General features: G+C 41.8%; 1 protein-coding gene and 1 pseudogene across 1 annotated transcript; both read left to right on the forward strand.

The window, feature by feature from the left end:
• Positions 1-467: 467 nt before the first annotated feature.
• Positions 468-5,836, forward strand: LOC147160612 (putative fibroblast growth factor 1). Its single transcript, XM_086057591.1, has 4 exons — positions 468-602; positions 4,711-4,909; positions 5,201-5,304; positions 5,600-5,836. The coding sequence occupies exons 2-4, from the start codon at positions 4,726-4,728 to the stop codon at positions 5,834-5,836; spliced, it is 525 nt and encodes a 174-aa protein (XP_085913717.1). The 5' UTR covers positions 468-602; positions 4,711-4,725.
• On the forward strand, positions 912-2,998 carry LOC147160613 (uncharacterized; annotated as a pseudogene).
• Positions 5,837-18,539: the final 12,703 nt, after the last annotated feature.

An 18,539-nucleotide genomic window follows, 5' to 3' on the forward strand; every position in this document is an offset into this window, starting at 1 on the left:
CAGCCAGGAAGAGACAAACAAAAGGGAAAATAAAATTGTCTTAAAAAAAAGCATATAATGAGAAGGCATCTGAGTTATTTAGGAGGAAATCTGGGAAATGTAGTCATATGTACTGTTAAAAAAAGAGTGGGAAGAAGAGAATTTATTAAATCCCACCCCATCCCATCTCACATTTATTATACACGCCATTCATGCAACTTCTGCTTCCCTAATGGTTAAGTTGCAGCCATACAAGGTCTACTGATGCAAATAACAGTTAAAGAAAACTGATAAATATTACATGCAGTTACTATCTAAATAATTTGTACAATTTAAAGTACACAATGCAGTATGTTTCAGCAATAATTACATAGCAACAATGGTAATATAAATAATATATAACAACATTCTCATGTGTTGTAACAAATGTATTTATTGCGTTGCTAACTGGTTGTCACCCCCATTTAAGGGTGCCGCTCTTTCTCTCTTTTTTTTTTCCTTCAGTGACAATTTTAGTCTTGACGCAGTCCTGTTAAAATTATCCCTGCAGGGTAAGACGGGGCAGCGGCCACTCAAGTCCCAGCGTTGAAGAGAAATACAAACGTGTTATGCTGCACAATCAGGTAAGGATATTTCCACATGGAAAGCAAGTCTCATTCTTTTGGTTTTGTTTATGTTTGATTTGTGATTGAAGTGGCATTTACGTGTGTGATAGTCAGCATTTCAAACTCAATATGGTTCTTTATGATGGCTTGCTGAAAACAACACTTGGTAGAACATTGGCCACTTGTCCCGGAAAGGGGCACCCAAAAATCGACTACGAAGGCAAATAAAGGAAAATAACCCGCTGGCTCTCCGAGAGGCGGGATGGAAGATGGGCCAGAACAGACAGATTCATTGGTTACGACTGGAACAAATAACAACAATGATTCATGGATCATGAGAAGATGCAGGTGTGGGTGGGAAAGGGTGACCACTTTCAGAGGTCTACGGATCCACCAGGGAAGGAAGAAGTGCAGAGAGGGCCTTCAACAACATTGCACTGCAGCTGCAGGTGAGACAAGAGGAACCCAAAGCCAGGTCACAAACAACAGTGCCGAGGGATCCAACGTTGCTGAGGAAAGGAAGGTGGAGGACATAGGAGGGCCCTTGGTGGATACCAATGCCTCTGGGAGAGGTACCCCTGAAGACACACTCAGAACACAAAGCAACCGCAGCAACCAGGAACAAGGCCAGAGAAGAAAGAGGAGGGAATCTGGAACGAGGCAGCTGATCAAATGGCCAAAATCAAATGAGACTGCCGTCTGGCAGAAGCTGGACAAGGACCTCAGAATATGAGAATATCCCATTGCTGGCACATCAGCCTGTCCACAGCCTCGGCCGCACTTACAAAGCAGAGCTCTCTGACAGGCAGATGGGGGAGACCATGAGGAAACAGCTTGCAGATGGCCTGGCCAGGATCAATCAGAGCCTACTCCCCGGCAAGTACAAAGTGTGATGTTACCAGTTCATACTGTACCCAAGGGTGATGTGGCCTCTGAAGATCATCTCCTAAGTGGTAGGCAAGATGGACGGGCTGGCAAACTCGTTCATCAGGAAGTGGCTGGGACTGCCAAGATGCCTCTCAGATGTAGGCCTTTTTGGTAGAACTGCCACTGCAATCCATTAGTGAGGGAAACAAGCAAGAGAAGGCCCGGTTGGTGCTGGAGATTAGGGATTCCACTGACCAACTGGTAAGAGCAGCTGGTACCTAGATAAGAACAGGGAGAAAGTGGAAAGCCAAAGAAGAGGCCCAGTTGGCAATTGGCAGGCTAAAGCACCGTGAGGTGGTTGGCAGATTGCAGAAAGGTTGAGCAGGCCTGGGGAAGGGCGAGTCTCCCTTATTCTGGTTAAAGGCCTCCAAGGAAGACCATGGTGGTGGCAGAGGTGGCAAGAACTGAGCAGGAACGCCTTAACATCAAAGCAGTGTCCCAGGGCCAGCAAGGGTGTTGGGCATCATGGGAAGGTGTCACAAGCAGGCCTATGTAAGATCCCCCAAGGCGGGCTTAGCTTCCTGATCAGAGCAACATATGACACCTTGCCCTGTCCCAGAAACGTCCACCAATGGTTTGGTGCAGAAGAAACTTGTCCCCTTTGCAACACCATCAATGCGAGTCTTCAGCACGTTCTGTCCGGCTGCAGGATCGCACTGTCCCAAAGCCGCTACAGATGGCGACACGACCTAGTGCTGAAAAAGCTGGCAGAGGTGGCAGAGGCATGCAGACAGGACGCAAATAGCAGACCTTCTGCCCTAGGCAGACATCTCATCCAGTTCACAAGGGCTCGAGAGAGAGGGCCAAACCTCCCCACCAGGGAAATACATCAAGACTCCTCTCATCGGGCAGTGAGTGGAGCATGAGGGTGGACCTGGGGAGGCAACTCCAGTTTCCCAGGTAGATTGCCGAAACATCACTCCGGCCAGTCCTGGTCATTTGGTCAGAAGCTCTTAGGACAGTCTTTTTGGTTGAGCTCACTGTCCCATGGGAAGGAGGCTTGGAGGCTGCTAATGAGCGGAAGCGATCCAAGTATGCAGATCTGGCTGCAGAGTGAAGGGAGGCTGGCTGGAAAGCAGTTACGTGTCCTGTGGAAGTCGGGGTGTAGGGGCTTTATAGGTTGCTTAACTGTTTGCCTACTCGGTGACATAGGATGCGGCGGAGCGAAGCTTCGGAAAGCCGTGAAAGAGCGAGCTGAGGAGGCGGAGACAGGCAGCTTCTGGCTGTGGCTAAGGAGGAAGCACATGAGTTAGGGGGCGAATAACACCTAGGGCATCAGCTGGGGGCGGCAGGGCGAGATCCCTGCCGTCGCTCCGCCACCAGTGGACGTTCTGGGGTTAAAGGAGCGAAATGTCAACGACTGCTGGTCCCCAGCTGATGACCTGCGTCGGCCCACAGAGGTGTTCAGTGAGGTGTCGCAGTACACCTCACTGGACATGAAGGAACTGTTGGAGGTGCGTCAGGCAGCAATGCCCAGCAGGTATTAACACCCCCTGTATCATGATATGGCAATGCTACCTGAGTCACCCTTGCACAAGATCATTTATACAGTAAAAACATCTTCTAGTTAAGGAAAAAAGGAATATTGTCTGAACTGGATCATGAAAAATCAAGAGAGTTCTAACTCTGGTCTAACTGATGAACATTTTCAGGAGCATGGACTGAAAATTGCACCCTCCAGTAGAATGTTGACAAGGAGCATGTAAGTCCCGATCTGATCTGACAATTCAATTGGAAGTAGAATTTGGTCGAACGTCCTTCAAGATCAACAGGGGTCTTGCTCTGACAGACCGCATGGAAATTTGGAGAAATCTTGACTGAAAATTGTACCGAGTAGAGCACCGGCAAGGAATATTTATTTGACATCTGATATTTCATCTAGTTACCTGCAGATATTATGTGCTATCATACCAATCAAAATCAACCATGTTGTTTTTGTTTGTTGTCCTTCCCCGGACAACAAACAAGGCTGAAGAAGAAGAAGAACTTTTCTTTCTTTTTTTTAATAATCTGTTTTATACACCCACTTCCCACACAACCACATGTGAACTCTTGACACATGCTGTCATTCCTCCCAAGTATCCTTTCTCAGAGTGTGTTATTATTGATAGCAAATGTCTCACATCAACCACTGACTAGTCGTTTCTGTGTCCTAGCTGCTTCCATCCAATACATGCCGCAAAATTGCTGAATGGAACACAGATATGGCAGATGACTCGCTCTTCCGCCATTTGATGTGTCAACTCAAGACGTCAGTGCTAACATCCGAAATGATGACTAAAATACTTGGGAAAAAACTACTCAAGTAAAGTAACAAAGTATTTGTACTTTGCTACTTCCCATCTCTGTTCATGATCTACCTCCTCCCCCTTGGCGCCATATTCCGTAAACATGACCTTTCCTTCCATTGCTTCGCGGATGACACCCAGCTCTACTGACTTCCATCTCATCACAACTGTTCTCCTGCAACTTCACTGGCTACCGGTCAAATTCCACATACAATTTAAGCTACTCCTCATTACCTTCAAAGCTATTCACAACCTCGCTCCTCCACATCACTACTCCAATTCGCACCCTCAGATCCTCCTCATCCATTCATCTGACTGTTCCACCTGATCGCCTCAGTACTATGGGCAGCAGGGCCTTCAGCCGCTTTGCTCCCCAGCTTTGGAACTCTCTGCCTCCTGATCTCCGCAATTCACCCTCCTTGTACATTTTCAAATCCCCCCCAAAAAAAACACCTATTCAAGATCGTCTACACACTTTAAACTACTGCTTCTTTATTTTATCAGTTTTTTTTGTCATAATTCTATTTAATCTGTAGAATATTGTTTTGAATTTAGTTTTTAACTGTTGTACGGCATCCTTGAAAGTCTTGAAAGGTGCTTCCAAATGTAATGAATTATTATTATTATTTAAATAAATTCCTGTCACCTCCCCATTGTTAATTGAAGCGGTATTGCGCACTGTAACAACATGATTTATTTCAGGTTGATGGTGTTGTCTTTTACTGATTTCACTCAAAAGTGACATCACTGCCATCTGGAAGCATTTGTATTTATTTACATGGGTAATGAAATCATGTTTGATCAAGCGTAGACTTAGTGAAGCAATTCCTGTGCTTCTATTTGAAAAGGAGAAGTTTGGCCCCAAGTTCCTGTCTCTCTCTCTCTCTCTCTCTCTCTCTCTCCCCCTCCAGGTGACATGAGCGGACATGAGCGGAGAAGGCAGTGAGTCTGCGTCTGAAAGAGACGTGATGGCGCTGCCGAGCAACTCGCCGGGCGACTTGAATGAGTCTGGCGCGCTAACCCGGCTGTACTGCCTCAACGGGGGCTACCACTTGAGGATTTTGCCCGATGGGAGTGTCAATGGTGGCCTGCTGGACAATGACCCCTACGGTAAGACTCAATACTTAACTATATATATATATATATATATATATATATATATATATATATATATATATATATATATATATGCATACTGTATATATATATATATATACTGTATATATAAATGACCTTTTTATGTTATTATGCATGATATTCATCGACGTGAAGACACTGATCATGTTTATGATTTATTATCAAAAATGGTTTAACAATAGGAAACAGATCAATTATCAGTATTTAAATGGAAACTGGATTTATGTTCATATCTGCTTGAAGAAATGCGAACATGTGCCACAGACATCTTGAGGCTGCGGGCTACAAACGTGGGCGTGGTCTTGGTGAAGGGTGAGAACAGCAAAAGGTACCTGGCCATGAACACCAAAGGACGCCTCTATGGATCAGTAAGTAGATCGCAAAAATGAACATGATTATTTAATTACATATGTCACATTAACTACTGAGGAACAAATGTATTTACCTTCCATTGTCTAAAGTGGATTTTTTTTAGACGACAATTTGGAAGTTGTGTATAATATACTGCATTAAAAAAACTCACAACTATCAGGTGATTATAATTGGCTAATATCAATGTATTTTGGGAGACTTTTCAAGAAATTGATGATTAAAGGTAAGTTACGACACACTCAAGAACTTGATGGCTAAGCGCTATCTTCCTCCCTATCCGGTGCGTTGCAGCTGACGCTCAACGATGAGTGTTACTTTCTGGAGAAATGCGAGGAGAACCACTACAACACGTATCGCTCGCAGAAGTACAAGTGGTACGTGGCGATTAAGAAGAACGGGAAAGCCAAACTGGGCCCCAAGGCCCAACTCAGTCAGAAGACTGTCTTTTTCCTGCCCAGGTCGGCGGACGGCCGTTATGGCGCCGGCCAAGATGGAGCGCCTTCCTTTTGTTTTTACCACACTAACTAATGCAAGCGGGTTTTATTGTCACCAAACATACAGTATTACTCGCACATTGTTAATGTGATTACCTTTGTTTAAAGTCATTGCATTTTGTGCTGTTGTGTACTCAAATAAATTATTATATAAATAAAGAGACTCTGTGTTATATTGTCAATGTGAAAAAGGCTGGTGACCACTGCTAAAAAGAAAAAGCCTCTTGCTACATGTCAGGACACGTTTTTCGACCTTGCAGTTTTCATGTGGCCGCAAGAGGGCAGCATTGCGCTACATTTCAACAGATTGACACTGGGAAGGAAAGTTCCTTCTCTTTTAGTATTTGCCTCGAGTTCTGGGTTGAAAACTAGAACCAGTTAGTTTGTAGTTGTAAACAAATCTTAATTGATCATGTATATGAGGATGCATACAAGCCAATGTAAATTTGGAATTTCTTGGGAGGAGAAACATTTTTGTACGGCTTTAATGCAGCTAAAATGATTTCAAAAGCAAGCCTGCTGCTGATGATAAAATGAAGGATAAAATGTAAAGTCGAGGCAGATGGCAACAGCTCAAAAATAACATCCTCGCTTCACCCCCGACCGAGAACAATTTGTCCGTTTTCACATCACGTGTGTGTAACGCCATGTTTGCACTTCATCTGCAACCGCTGAATGCAAACATGGCGCACTTAAACCTGCGTGAAAAAGATTTTTGAAACAGTATGTCTGCCACGAGTGTGTGTAAAAGAGTTTCGCGTGTACAGGTGTTTCAATAGACTTTCAATGTCGTCATGATGACATCAAATCTCGTCACAAGTCAAATCTTGTCGTGACGGTTGTGAATCTTGTCATGGCGAAAGTTGTTGTAGCTTACAAAAAACAACAACAAAATAACTAAAATTTAAAAAATAAAATAAAGATTACCATTGAAATTACATCTTATCTTAGTAAAAAATTACTAAAAGTAAATGTATTTATTGCTAAGTTGTCCTTTGTTTTCGTCAGTTAATTTCATACATGAGCTTCCGGGTGTCAATTTAGATAATAATAATAATAGTATAGTATTAAAACCAGTTACTGCATATCCGTAAGGCTGTAAGGCCAAACAGTTGTTTGAGAATTGTATTTCATTTGACTTTCTTACACAACACTCAGTGACATTTTTCAAATCTTGACAAATACTACCATATTTTAAATAAATAAATAAATAAAACTAATACTGAAACTATGAATAACTAACATGAAGTTTTTTTTTCTAAAAAATGAATAAAACTAACAAAATTGCAACCTGCGACCTCTCCCTGGGAACCCCACCCCCCCCCCCCCCCACACACACACACACTTGTCTTTGTATCATCGTGGGGCCATCTCTTTCACATAATGCATTTCCTAGCCCCTCCCCCTAACCCCAACCATCAAAAATGATTGCCTACCCCTACCCCTATTCCTTTCCCTAACCTCAACCATAACTCAATTCATACCTAAACTCTAAAACCAAATCTTAACCCTCAAAAAGAGGTCTGAAAATGTGGGGACCACCAAAATGTCCCCACAATTTCAAACCCGGGAAAAAACGCGTGTATGGGCCCCACAATGTAGCAAAGACAAAAGCACACACACACATGTGCATGGTAACACTTATCTTGCATGCTCTTTCTCTCTCTCTCTCACACACACACACACACACACGCACACACCCGGAGTGCTGTTTGGCCATTGGCCTGTTGGTCTGCGCGGGGCAGGAAGGGAATCATACACTGTAAACTGAACAAGGGCCGGCTTCCTCTGGGAGTCCCGAGGCCTGACGGCGGCCAAGATCACACACACACATACATACACACACATACGCACACGCACACGCACACACGCACACACGCACGGGCTGTCATCTGTTCCTCCTCTCTCTTTGCTCCTTTCCATCTTTCTTTATTGGCCCTTCCTGCCTGCATGTCGGCCTCGTCCAACGTCCGTCTCTGTCTTTTTGCTTTGCTCCTCATCCACCTCTTTTTCCCTTTCCTTGCACTTCCACTTTGTGAAAATATAGGCAGGAGATTTTCCTTAACCTTAAGTGTCGACCGCTCACTTTACTCATCGACACAACATCCCCACTTGGAATATGTGGAAATTCAACACTGCACTTCAAAACCAAAAATGTGTTTCACATTGCCTTAACAGTAATGTTATAATAGTTTATAATAGTCACCGCAAATATGTCCCAAGAAAAGACAAGTGTCAACTAAAACACAAAAGTAGATTGGCAGTAGCAACAAAGTGTGAAATGATGCAAATGATGATTGATAAACTTCCTTGGCAGAGGAAAGCGAGGTCCATTGTAATGCCAAGTATTACACAAAGCCATGTTGGGTTCACGGAAATCAGACAATTTGCCACTGAATCATATTGAACAGCTTAATGACCTGATTTTTGATTCGGATTAAAAAAGGTCACACTGTTCTGTCCGACAGCTGACCCTCAACCCAATAAAATGCTCCTGATTGCTGAGAAGTGAGGGCGGCAGAGAAGACGCCGCCAAAATTGGGCCGCGGTATGACTGAAAATCAATCGGGTTCTTGATATTACGACAGAATAGGAACAAAATCAACAAGTGTTTGTTGCCCGATGCCAGCATTGCGTTGCGGGTGTTGATGGAAGCTCAATGACAACTACCGTACGAATCGTGTTGATCCAAAATTAGAAGCACTTTTTCTGGGAAAGGCTACGATTTTAAAATAATATGTTTAAAATATCCCGGTCAGAAAGTCCTCTTTCTGATCCTTTAACCTCATGAAGATAAGCGATTTCATGAATTTATGTGTGCCTTGTGGTAGTATTTAGTGGAGCCCAAGTTTCCAAGCAAACATGGTGAAGCAGCTTTGAGCTGTTATGCTGCAGAAGTGACGTCAGCCCCAAGTATAAATGATTTGAAAACCAGAATAAAAACGCTGTCCAAATACTTATGACGAAGGTCTTTGAACCATGCGATCTTCAGTTTCCACTTATTTTTTGATGTTTTTAAAGTCTTCAAATCTGGTCAAAAATTTGTCAGCGTACGTTCTTTCAGTTATTCTATTCTAATAAGCTACTTATGTTGCTTTGTTTTGCAAATGCTTTCAGGTATCATTATTACTAGTACTGCTGCTAGTAGCATCTGTATTGATTGAAACATCATTGGTAATAAAATGGCAATTGTTGGTAATAGTAAAAGTAGCAGTAATAGATTATCATTGGTGTTGACATTTATTGTCCTTTTATTATTGGTATAATTTATTCATATCTTGTATGATTCATTCGGCAGTAGCTAACTATATTATTTAGGGGTGGGAATCTTTGGATGTCTCACGATTCGATTCGATTTGATTCAGCTTTTTGGGCCTGCGATTCGATTCAGAATCGATTTTCGATTGAGAACGATTTTTCATTCAATATGATTTGATTAACAATGATTTTTGCTTCAAAATATAGATGTGCAAGGAATTGTAATGATCTACTCCCGTCTGACTCGCTAATGCTAATCGCGGCACTTTTATCACTCAAAAGAACGGCTCCACACTGCAAAAAAACAACTTTTATTGGAATAACTTGATGGTGACTTTTTTCTTCTACTCTCTAATGTGGCTACAACTTAACAATGTATTAGACCACACTGCCCCAAAGTGGCCAAATCGGGTACAACATGAACAGCGCTCCAAATAAAGGCACACACAGACAAAGGCAAGACGGTATAAAATTATTTAAATAAAATCGATTTTGGGACATTTAAAATCGATTCTGAATCGTACTAAATGAGAATCGCGATTATTGTGAGAATCAATTTTTTGGCACAGCCCTAATATTATTGGCATTATTTGTCTTGCAGAGGGGAAGGACATGTTTGTGTCCAAGCGCAGGGTCTATTTTAAGCAGCCTACAGAATAGAATATTATAGAATACGATATGGTATAAGCACTTGAGTTGTTGCATGGCAAGGTCATGTAGAAAAAGAGTCAACTTGTTCAACAGGACGGAGCCTGCATGTGAGCAGCTCACTTTTGGAGAGGATATGATGCAAAAAAAGAAAAAAAGGCCAAATTATTTTTCCATGGAACAACTCGTCCTATTTTGGCTCGCCAGCGCGTAAGCACAGCCACGCCACATCTCCGTTCTGGGAAAGAGACGTTCCCAGTTGAAGCTCTTATCGCTTCCTCTTCCCTTTCCTGTCATTGATGAAAGATGAAAAGCAAAAGGATGACGAAAGAGAGCTATTTAAGGCAAATAGTTGCCATTCCAGATGGGCCACAAGTGGAGGACTGTGGCCCTGACCATGTCATTGCTCCCACCTTTTTTCCTTTTCTTTTTTATAGCCTGTCCCCGCTTTACTTCCTGGCTCCTTTTAAGCCACATCCTCGTGCGTGCGTGCGTGCGTGCCTGCGTGCGTGTGTGTTGACTAGAGAAGCAGTTATAATTGTCAAGAGGAATGATGCCTAATGCAAACCTTTTGAAGTGCTCCATTGTCTGGAGGTGAGGAGGTGACAGAGGAAGTGATCCAAGCGCCGCTTACAGTACATGTCCTCAAATAGTGGCGCCCTACCCTAAAAAAATAAATTCTCCCCAAATGGACAACTCACACACAAACAATAAAGACTCAACTACTCAGCTTGAGGAGCAGGAGAGTGCGTTTGCCTGCATTTTTGAACTTTGTTGCTAACAAAAGCAGCAGAACCTACAAAGAAAAACGTAAACAGCCTGTCCGTTGATGTCAAGTGTGAGGACTGCAGGTTGTGAATGAAATCCCTGCACAGAATCAAAAGGGAACTGACGTTATGTGGAATTTGCAGTTGAACGGTGTTGCTAGCAAAAACAGCAGCACCTATCCGGAGACGTTAACAAATAAGCACCTCCCCTCAAATAGACGTCACCCTTTTCTTCAAGTCAGAACACAAAAGAATAATCTCAGTTCATGAACGTTACTGTTCACACGCAGAGAATAAAGAGCAAACCAGTGCGCTTGTTTGAACTCTGTTGACTAACATAACATTACAACATTAAAAGAGGAAAAAGTTGGTAACTTGACAAAATATATGTTTTACAAGAATAAAGTCGTCATTTATATAACACTCAAGTTGGCTTAAAAACTTTTTTTTTTTTAACATAACTCAAGTTTCTTTGCCATCACATATGTCTTTGTTAGAAAATTCATGGAACTTATACAAAATAAAATTTTAAGTGTTTAATTTGCTGTTAGTAAAGCATCGGTCCACATTTCAAGGAAACATGGGCTTGGGAAAAAAACAAAAACAATTGAAAACGTGCCTCGTGGTCTGATGAAAATGTGTGGAGCAATTTGCTCGCAAAGGCCTAAGAAAAGAGTGGCAGTGCGGCTGCACTTGGTGGCGAGGAGGAGCCCACTTGACAAGCGTGCATGTGCGCGCGTGCACGCGTGCGTGTGCGTGTGTGCTCCTCGCTTCTGGGAAGACAAATAGCCGACAAGCTTGTTTGTGTGTTTTCAAAATATGTTGTTGACATGCCTGACACATAATTTCTCCACAAAGTAAATAATATTGGGGCTGAGGGTTGACCTGTGGGGAACTCCGCATGCTACTTGCATTTCATTGGATCATTTTCTCTTTACAAGATAATCGCCTGATTTGCCTAATTTCTCTTTGTCATTAACTGCTAACTCTCTGATGACAGTCCTTAAATCATTTTGTCCTATTCATGTGAATTGTGCTACTTAAAAAATAAGTCACATGATTTATTTAGTCATTTTTCAATTTGACTTTCCTATACATTATTACATTTATTTAATTTGATTTAATGTAATTGAATTGATTTCATTTTTCATGATTTAATTAATTTATTTAGGAAATCGGACAAAAACAATATAGCAAGTAAATTGAAACGACGCACTAATATTTTTCATTGTCAGACAGCGTGCGCGCGCTCACGCACGCACAGCTTGCCTGCGTGTACAGTTACTCACATCCCCAGGAAGCGGAGGCATGACATCACCTTATCATCTCCTGTGGGCCCGAAGGGTGGGGGGTGGAGGTCTGTTAGGAGTGGGGGAGGGGGGGGGCGCCTGAGAGCAGGTGGGGGTTGAGGACGGGATGACAGACTGGAGAGCGGAAGAAAAAAAAGATAAGCCAAAACAAAAAAAAAGGGCAGCAAGGAGCAGATGACATCATAGGCCATGTTGACTTCCTGTGACAGCACACACACACACACATACACACACTCACATAGTCAAGCTGTGGCTGTCAGTCACATAACAACACACACACACACACACACACACACACACACACCCACACGCACACACTTAATATGGCGTGAGTTTAAAACAGAGCTTCGCTGCGGTGGGCGTTTTAATCCAGTTAGGCCTGATGGGGGAAAGGAGGTCAGGTTGAGGAAATAAACGCTGTGCCGGATTTTATTACTCACACATGATGGACATGCACGCACAAAGTTATTCCTCAAACTCTACATTTGATAATAAATGTGTATCCCGCCGGGCCGGGCATCCACATATGAAGCAGAAAAAGTTGTACGCAAAACAATAAGGTCAACTCAAACGTACATTTTTCTTATGACTCGCAGCCAATTTATGACATTTAAAAATAAAATGACATTACCTGAAGCAAGTTAAAACCTTCAGTAAAATTGAAGAAATATTCACTATTTAAAAACATTCAATAATTTTCATTTTAAACCTAGAAGTGGCCAAAACATGCCTTGTGAAAATTAAACTGCACTAAAAAGGGTGCTAGAACTGCACAAATGGAAATCAACCCGACTTTTTTAACAGATGTGCTGCTTTTAATATCGTGACTTGACGATGACGATATATTGTGGCAGTTTTAATGTTGCGATATCACGATATTCCTGTTAACGTTACGTCCCCATATAGATGTACAATCTTCTAATATTAGTTGAACTACTCGGAGAATGGTGTAATCATTTAAAAAGAAAAAAATGAATTCATATTAATTAAAATATATGAAATAATAATAATAGTTATTATTATTATTATTGTTTTATTTTTATTCATTTATCTATGTAAAATTATATTAATGTTTTATTTTTATGTATTTATCTATATATATAGTTTTAATCAATTAATTTATTTATTTATTATTATTATTATTATTATTATTAATGTAAAGTAAGTAATAAGTACTGTAAAGCAGACAAAGTTGTTGTATTACAAGAATAAAGGAGTTGAATTTTCTGCATTGGGTAGCTTTAAAATGTTAGCTAATAAGCCACATGCTGCGTCAGCAGGTCTCAAGAATATTTGATCACATTTTATTTTGTTCAATTTCCGTTCAAAGATTTATGCAAGTGACCTCTCCTTGAGCTCAGTTAAATATAATGCTTGGCATACAGTACGTACACGAAAACAAAACCATCACGTAACCATGAGCTAAACTTAACCCTCGCTGGACAATAGGAAACCTGAAAATAATCGGGATTAACGTCATCCGTGTGTGGAAATAGAAACACAAATACGAGTTGAGAGGAAAATTCATCAGCCGGAATGAATTGTGTACGATAAGTGCTTGGAGGAGAAACAATGGCAGGAAATAATGCGCGTCCGACTGTTGAGTCACTCAAGCTCTTATCAGACTGGCTGGGAACCAACGATAGACCATAATACTCACCGGCTCAACAAGGCCACGAACGTATTACAGCAGGGGTGCTCAAGTTCGGTCCTCGAGAGCCCCTATCCAGCTTGTTTTCCATGTTTCTCTCCACTAACATGCCTGATTCATGGTCAGGATCGATATCAGCTTCACTTACAATAATTAACATTGCTAGTTATCGTAAGTGAACCTCTTTAGACTAGTAAATGCTAACTCACTCGGCAATTGGTGATGAAGCGCTGCCTCCACAAGTGAAAATACAATCCATCGCTTTATTGACCACTTGACAGCTACCGCACTAGCGCCTGCTCGCCTTGCGGCAACGTCGCCATGGTAACGACGGCCAAACGTCATTGGCTCAGCAGTCGAAGGGGGCGGGGTGAGCAGTGGCTCATTTGCATGAGACAGACATGTTCAGCGAGGCAGCAAAGTTCCATGGGAAATATGGCAACATATCGGCCAGCACGTCTGCTTCACAGAATAAGGTTGTGGGTTTGAGTCTCAGCTTCTGGCTTCTATTATTAGATACTAGTTTATAATGTATTTTTGTGTTGCAGAATCAGGTGAATTGTAAGGTACAGTAGCCCTCTCACACACACACACACACACACACGCACACACACACAATAAGCAGGTAGTCTAAATGTCTGCACAGGAAGTGTCTCGAAAGACGCTGAGTGTGTTGTTTCATTTCGTAATAAAGCTGTGAAAGGAAGCTTGCTGAAATTCCCACAAGTGTTGATGCATAGAAAAATTTGCATCAAAGCGCACGACGCACGTCATCACGGGCCATAAGGGCCATAAGGGCACAGAACGGGAAGGGGCCGCCGCGATTTCCACACGTTAACGTGGGAAAAATTAGCAATCAGCCAACTAAGACAATAGAAAGACAAATAAGGATTTGCATCATCATTATTTTTGCTTACGGCAAGAAAACAATGACAATTGGCATCTGCACGTTCGCTTACGCAGGCTGGACAGTAATCAGTAAAAAAAAAAAAAAGTTGGAAGTTTGGCCATTTTCCCTTTGGGGTGCACTCACTTTTGTTGCCTGGGGTTGAGTTTTTTTTTTAAATTATTTTAGTTTTGTCCAGTGATTACTACTAAGAAGTAATTTTCAGACACTTTTTTTTTGCATTTTTCCTCATATTGTTAGGCCCGCACGTGTATAGCACATTTTTAAAGCCTTCTGAAAGTCATTGACTCAATTGGCTTGAATGCAAATGAGCAGCTCCTCATCCCACACCCCCTCCAATGCACGACCAATGTCGAGCGAGTGTGGCCTTTGTTGCCATAACAACCGATGGGGGCTTCTTCCTTAGTGGGAGCTCAGAAAAGGGAAAAAAGGGATAACAGATCAATCGATTGTATTTTCACTCATGGAAGCAGCACTTCAATGACCATATCGCTTCTTATTTTTATCTTTTTCCCTAAACTTGTTAGCAGAAGTGTTTACCCTGTGCTCCGTGCTATGCTGGGATTGGCCAGAGTTTCCAGGGTGTGTCTTTGCAAAATGTCAGTTAGTATGATGTGACTTACCATAATAACGACCACAAGAAAAATACACCCCGGAATAGCCGCGATTCCTAATTTGCCTGCGATCTAAAACAAGTTGTGAGCAACAAGACATTCAGGGGGGAGCCTTAATCCTATTTTGCAGCCGCGCTCCTGACCGAGAAGTGTCATCCGCTCGGCTCGGCATCACAATGTGGCATGGAGCTATAAATGGATCCCCCGCGCTATTTATAGCATCAGCGGACGGGATGGTGGGCGGTAGGCAGCGTCACCCGACACCGACAAGGTTCCGACCTTCTCTTGCTGGCTCTCCCCCCGTGGCCTTCGCGCGCTTCCTGATCGGGGTTACCCTCAAAAGTGCTTGCGTCATACGTCCCCCACCAGCCTTCATACGGCACCAAATACGGAATCTCATATTCACTGGCATGTGAGGAAACACACAGGCAAGCATTTATCTGTGTGTGAGAGACACAGTGTTACTAAATATAGCCTTGTTTCCCTGGTAACACCTGAGGATCATACGAATGAACGTGTGAGCACATCATTCTCCAAAGGCATTTTTCTTCATGAAAATGCTGACCTGCCTGAGAATCCCACGTTACGTACGTTTGGCTTTTTTTGGGGGGGGGGGGGGGGTCATGCCATGTACAAAATGGGTGAATCACAACGTAGCATTGCGAATATTTAAGTGGGAAGACATCAGCGGAAGGGCATAGGATAAAAAAAAAGAAGAGGAACTGACTTTGGGATTGATCACGTTGAAAACTATTTATTATTTAGCAAGGTTAACGATATATATATTTAAAAAAAAATGGAACTGAAACTACATCTTTGGCTTATAAAACCAAAACTATAACTATAAATTATTATAAAATGATAAATATTAGTTTTTGTGTTTGTTGATAAATATCAAGTTTTTTTTGTTGAGCTCAGTATTGTTCATTCTGTAATTTTACCGATTTGACATGTCATCATCATTGCTATTTTATTTTATTTATTATTATTATTATTATTTTATTATTTATTATTTTTTTGTATGTGGGTGAGTATGTGTATTCATTAGTTCACCTAAAACCGATTAAAAAATCCCATACCGTTCACCTAAACCGAACACTTCAGAATCCAGCCAGAGTCGTGAGGCTGTCAGGAGACCCGAGGAAGGACCAAAGAAAAGAAAGGAAAGTGAAGCACCGACCAGACACCACCCACCACCCACCACCCACCACGCCACCAACCAGAGTCCTTCACCAACCCCAGAAACATCTCAATTCCAACAAATCATAAATATCAAGTTATCAACATAAACTTTTGGTGTTCATTTTAAATGTATTTATTTCGAAACTGCTTTACATCCATACAGAAGGCGGTCAAACACTTTTTTTTTCTTTTTTAATCTTGAATTTGACAAATAATCCATATTGTTTAAAAAAAAAACTAATACTAAAACTAATACTTATGTAGCGTACATCTGGGATCTAAAGACCATAATTAAGAGCAACTGTAGTTTAAAGTCTGTACTCCCTTCGAGTGCTTCTAGGGGCACCCATTTCTGGTTTTGGATTTAAATATAAGAATCCATCCGTCTTCCAAACTGTATTCAATAGACGAAAAACCTCAAATATCAGTTCATAAAACGAAGGTTGCTACATTTAATAGATAGCTTTTGAGTTTGATTTTTCCAGCTTACATGTTTGTTTTTTTCATTCAAACACACAGGTGACAATTTCTGACCAATCCGCAATCCTGGGAAGGGCGGCGTCTCAGGGAACACTATAATATCCTAGTCAAGTCATTTTTATCTATATAGTGCTTTCAAACATGATAGTATGTACTATATAGTAAAAATGATTTATGATTGTTAATATAAATTGATGGTTATTGTTGGAAAACTATCCTTTAAGTTTTCCGCGTGTTCGTAATATTGTTTTCAGAATCAGAGTTGAGATCGGTGAACAGTTCCTTCGAAGGTTTTATTTATTCAGAAATTTCTGGACAGAGCACATTTTGTGACCAAACGCCATTAATTCCCCATGCGTCCCCAACGCTCTATTTAGCGTAACTAAGCTAACATCCTTGCGTTTTTACATTGCTTTTGTTGTGACTTTCACCCCTGCCAACATGGCCGCCACATTGGCACATGAGCCTGCTCTAGTTTGCAAATACAAAGTCCGGTCTCTTATCTGTTGCGGCCAATTCCGCAGCTAACTTTGATTTTCTGTCCGTTGAATCTGTGGTCTGTTGGTTCCGGGTCGGTTGAGTGGAGTGATTTGCATCCCAAAAGAGTGAATCCATTCTTGGTGAATCCGTGCTTGTGCCTTAGATGACAAATATATTCCAAAACAGTCTGTGTGTGTTTTTTTAAGTCCATTTGAGATGAAAACCGCATCGTGTAAGGGGTCCCCAATGGTACCAAAACAGACCACCTCCATTGGTCAGTATTTACATCTTGAGGAGGTGTGGCCACGCCCGTCTGGAATTTTGGATAGCAGCAAGCGTGCTATTGTACAAAGTGACAAACCATCAAAGGACTTTTTTATGACCGCGGTCTTCAAAAGAACAGTTTGATGTGTTCAAAGCATACAAACACACCGCAGGAGACAGAGAGCGGCTGCTTGCGAATGGAAAGTTCAGCGTTAAAAGACAGCCAGAGAGAAAAGGCCTCCAAAAGGCATTTGATATCATCAAAGGGGGAAGCCTAACCTGCAGCACGTTGTGTCACTCTCGCAGCGACTCCCTATATAAAAGGGCTGGAACGGTTTTTGAAAACCCATAAAGCCGATCGGTTTAATAGTTTCGGTTAAGTCCGCCTACGCTCCGTTCGGTCCTTTCATTCTTTTCTTTTTCTTTTTTTTTTGAGCACAAACCCAAAGTGGCGCTCACGAGGCAGTGTGAAACTACAGAAGATCTCACTTACCTATACTTATTAGCTACCTCTAGCATCGCTAAAATAATTAATAAAACAACTAGAACACTAACTAAAGAAATAATTAACACAGAACATGTGCATAAAACGGACCTCAGGTTTACAACTGGCTGGAAATCGCTATGTTCATGACTGTGGTGTTTTGTTTCAAACAGGAGCTCAGTTTAACCCGAGGATATTCGATGCTAGCATATAGCAAGCAGCTAGCCGACGCCCGCCCCCGTACGCCTTTCCGACTTCCGACGTCGGATTGGGGTGTCGTGACTTGGGAGGCAAATGTTGACCGTACCGCAAATCCTCTGAAAATAAAGATGGAAGTCTGAAATTAAAGCACATCTTTACTGTTTCGTCGAACATGAATGAAGAAATGACTAAGACTGCGCTGTTGTAAGAGCAATCAATTGTAAATGACATTTTTGATCAAATGCTCATCTATTTTACATCGATACACAAACTGTAAAATTGTGTATGTTCATTAAAATGTGAATTAAAGTGTGCCGATCTGAGCCCTGAAACTCCAGGGCTGAAAATGAGTCCCAGTCAGGCCCTGGTCACAAATGTACTTCGTGTGAAATCTGGGCTTGTATAGTTGAACACGAAGGCAATATATTTGCAGGTCACCATGTTTAGTCTGTTGTATGAATGGCAACAGACTGATACACACAGGTTGGTTT

The sequence above is a fragment of the Leptonotus elevatus genome, chromosome 16 (genome assembly GCF_054856555.1).
Source record: "Leptonotus elevatus isolate MCC_2025b chromosome 16, RoL_Lele_1.0, whole genome shotgun sequence".
Taxonomy (NCBI): Eukaryota; Metazoa; Chordata; class Actinopteri; order Syngnathiformes; family Syngnathidae; genus Leptonotus; species Leptonotus elevatus.